General features: G+C 33.9%; 1 protein-coding gene across 1 annotated transcript in view; it reads left to right on the forward strand.

Moving 5' to 3' along the window:
• Positions 1-773, forward strand: part of LOC122144987 — a 4,664-nt gene extending 3,891 nt beyond the window's left edge. The window contains exon 4 of the mRNA XM_042756215.1: positions 760-773. Within this exon, the coding sequence (XP_042612149.1) occupies positions 760-773 (14 nt within the window). The remainder of the gene's footprint in view (positions 1-759) is intronic.
• Positions 774-2,572: the final 1,799 nt, after the last annotated feature.

The following is a 2,572-nucleotide window of genomic DNA, read 5'->3' on the forward strand; positions in this document are numbered from 1 at the left end:
GAGTTTATTTTGAGCAGAGGAAGATCCTTTGAGAGAGATCAGCAGGCACAAAAATTATGAATTCAGTGCTATAGGCTACTTATGTAGGCTGTAGTAATCAAACCCAAACAAAAAAAAAACTTGATCGAAAAATTTCTAATTCCACATAAGCCTATAGTGTGATCACTGATTGAAGATTGGAGACAGGTGCATTTCAGTAAGTGCTCTGTTTATTTTAGTTCCTTGCAGGCTAGGGGATTTCAGGAAACATTAAAAAACGGATCACAACGAAGCCAACCATAAAGAATCTATTATTGAAATGGTTAAAGTAATGGTTTGAATATCCCAAGTAGTCCCACACTGATAATTTAATTAATTTCAGTGAGAGAGGGAGATTAGTGATATTAAAATTGTTTATGCTCAGATTTCCCGTGAGCATCATATTAAGTGTGGTGTGATTCTGCTGCGGATCAGTGGATTCACTCTGAGGTGTGGCAATTAAGAGCACAAGGAGACGAGGTGACACTCACTCACTTACCCACATCCCCTCTGATGAGCTCCTGTACGCTGGCTGTCAGTTTTTCTCAGAAGCATGAAGATCTCTAGTGAAGCTACAGTCATATTCAGTAAGAATGAGTTTCCCTCTGATTACTCTGCAGTCCAGTCCACCGCATGAAAACTAACTCGAACTAACTAACCACTTGCTTTCGAATGGAGATCACAACCTACACAGTTATACCAGTATTTAAAAATAAGGCTTTGTTCTTGTTTGTTGTTCAGTGTGTGAATCATGAGACACTTTAAAGTTTCTGCTGCTGCTCATGTTGCTTCTTTCACATGCTTAAAATAGTTTGCCATTTATGTGAGGTTGTGATGAAGACAGGAAATAAAGAATATGAAAACAATAGCCTTGATTGACACTTCTAGAATATATTGTAATGTTTCCACTTCAAATGCAGAGAGACATACAGTTAATAAAGACTCTGTAATAGCAGCTCTTAAACAGTCACAAGTTCAAGCAACCTTTATAAGACACATGAATCATTATTATTAACTGTTAAAAATTACTGTTTTCTCTTTCTCATCTCTCTGAATACTCTGTTGACCTGCTTTAGAATTGTACATGCAAGAGATACTAGTTCCAGAGATATTATGAGAAAGATCATTTTAATAACCTTGTTATTTTAGCACAAAACTTCTCAGAAATGCTTTATGGGTTAACTTGTTTATCAGTACTTTTGCCGATGTTGTTTTTCAGTTCATTCTTGTTATGTTGGTTCTTAGTTTTTTTTTTTTTTTTTTTAATGCAACTGCTTATACTGTACTTGTACGATCCATTTTTTTGTATTCAGCGAATTAAATAGATAGTAGATATTTTTGCTATAAATGATCCTAGTATATTGTCCCAATAATGTTAAAATCTTATAATCAGTGAAATGATAGTTTGAAATTTCAAATAAGATTGAGGCATTAAATTGGACTTAAAATGCATTAACACTGAGGATCCCAGAGAAACATCTAGAAATAATGGGTATGAAAACAACTGATCTTATTATTATCATGAAAAAACAGTGATGAAGGGTTATATTTTCTTTGCAAAGGAGAAAGTCCGAGCATGTTGTTGTTATTGTGAATATCCCTTGGCTTAACATTTACATTTTTTACTTTGAGTTTGTGTTTTGTCTGAAAGTTTCTCAAGAATACATGGAGGTTTTGTTTTTGGGTTTGTGTGATAACAGTCTGTTTTTTTTTGTTTTTTTTTCCGTCCGCAAGGAAATCAAAACCACAGAAAAGAGATGAAGGCTCTGGCTCTCAGTTTGGCTTGGACTGTGACGATTACAACAGACTTATTCAGGAAAACCCACCGTGGAGACTGAACAGTAAAAAAGAAGCTGAACATCATTTGGGAGCAGAAGACAGTGGCTTTTTAAAAACAATAAGCTCATAAATCAGTGACACATAATGTCGGTACATTCTTTAATTCATACATGTATTGTTTAGTGTAACTTAACAGAAATTTAATCAGTTGTTAATCAAATTAAAAACACAACATACTAAATTTCATGTATAACCCCTCGGATTTGTAAATAATTAGAGTATATTTATATGGGCAGTAAAAGCAAGTGCTATTTGCTTTTCTATTCAGCCAGTAAATATCAACTTCCATTTGTAACATTTATACATTACGGTTTGGTCATTTCATAAGAATGCCCCTTAGTGATTACGTTAATGGATTGATTGTAAAAGTTTCAGTTCTTTGTGTTTGCAGTTTGTTTGTGTACTTTGGTCAGTGTTGCTCAACCATATGTGCCTCCAGCTTGTGTTTTTTTTTGTCTTGTATTTCAATTATTTGTGTCAACCAATAAGCCTTTTAGGGGGTCCCTGCAGGGTGTTGTAAAACAGGATTTTTTTTTTTTTCATAAACCATGTCCAGTTTTCTACTCCATAATAGATGCTGTAGGTTTGTGCAACATAGTTGGAAAATTGATAATCCTAATAACATAAATGAAAATTTTCTTAAATATTTGGTATATTTCTTGTCGACCTGGGGAAAAATTTTAGAGGGATTAAAACGTCAAAGCTTTCAATTTAA

This window comes from Cyprinus carpio, unplaced genomic scaffold (assembly GCF_018340385.1).
Source record: "Cyprinus carpio isolate SPL01 unplaced genomic scaffold, ASM1834038v1 S000006815, whole genome shotgun sequence".
In the NCBI taxonomy this organism is placed as follows: domain Eukaryota; kingdom Metazoa; phylum Chordata; class Actinopteri; order Cypriniformes; family Cyprinidae; genus Cyprinus; species Cyprinus carpio.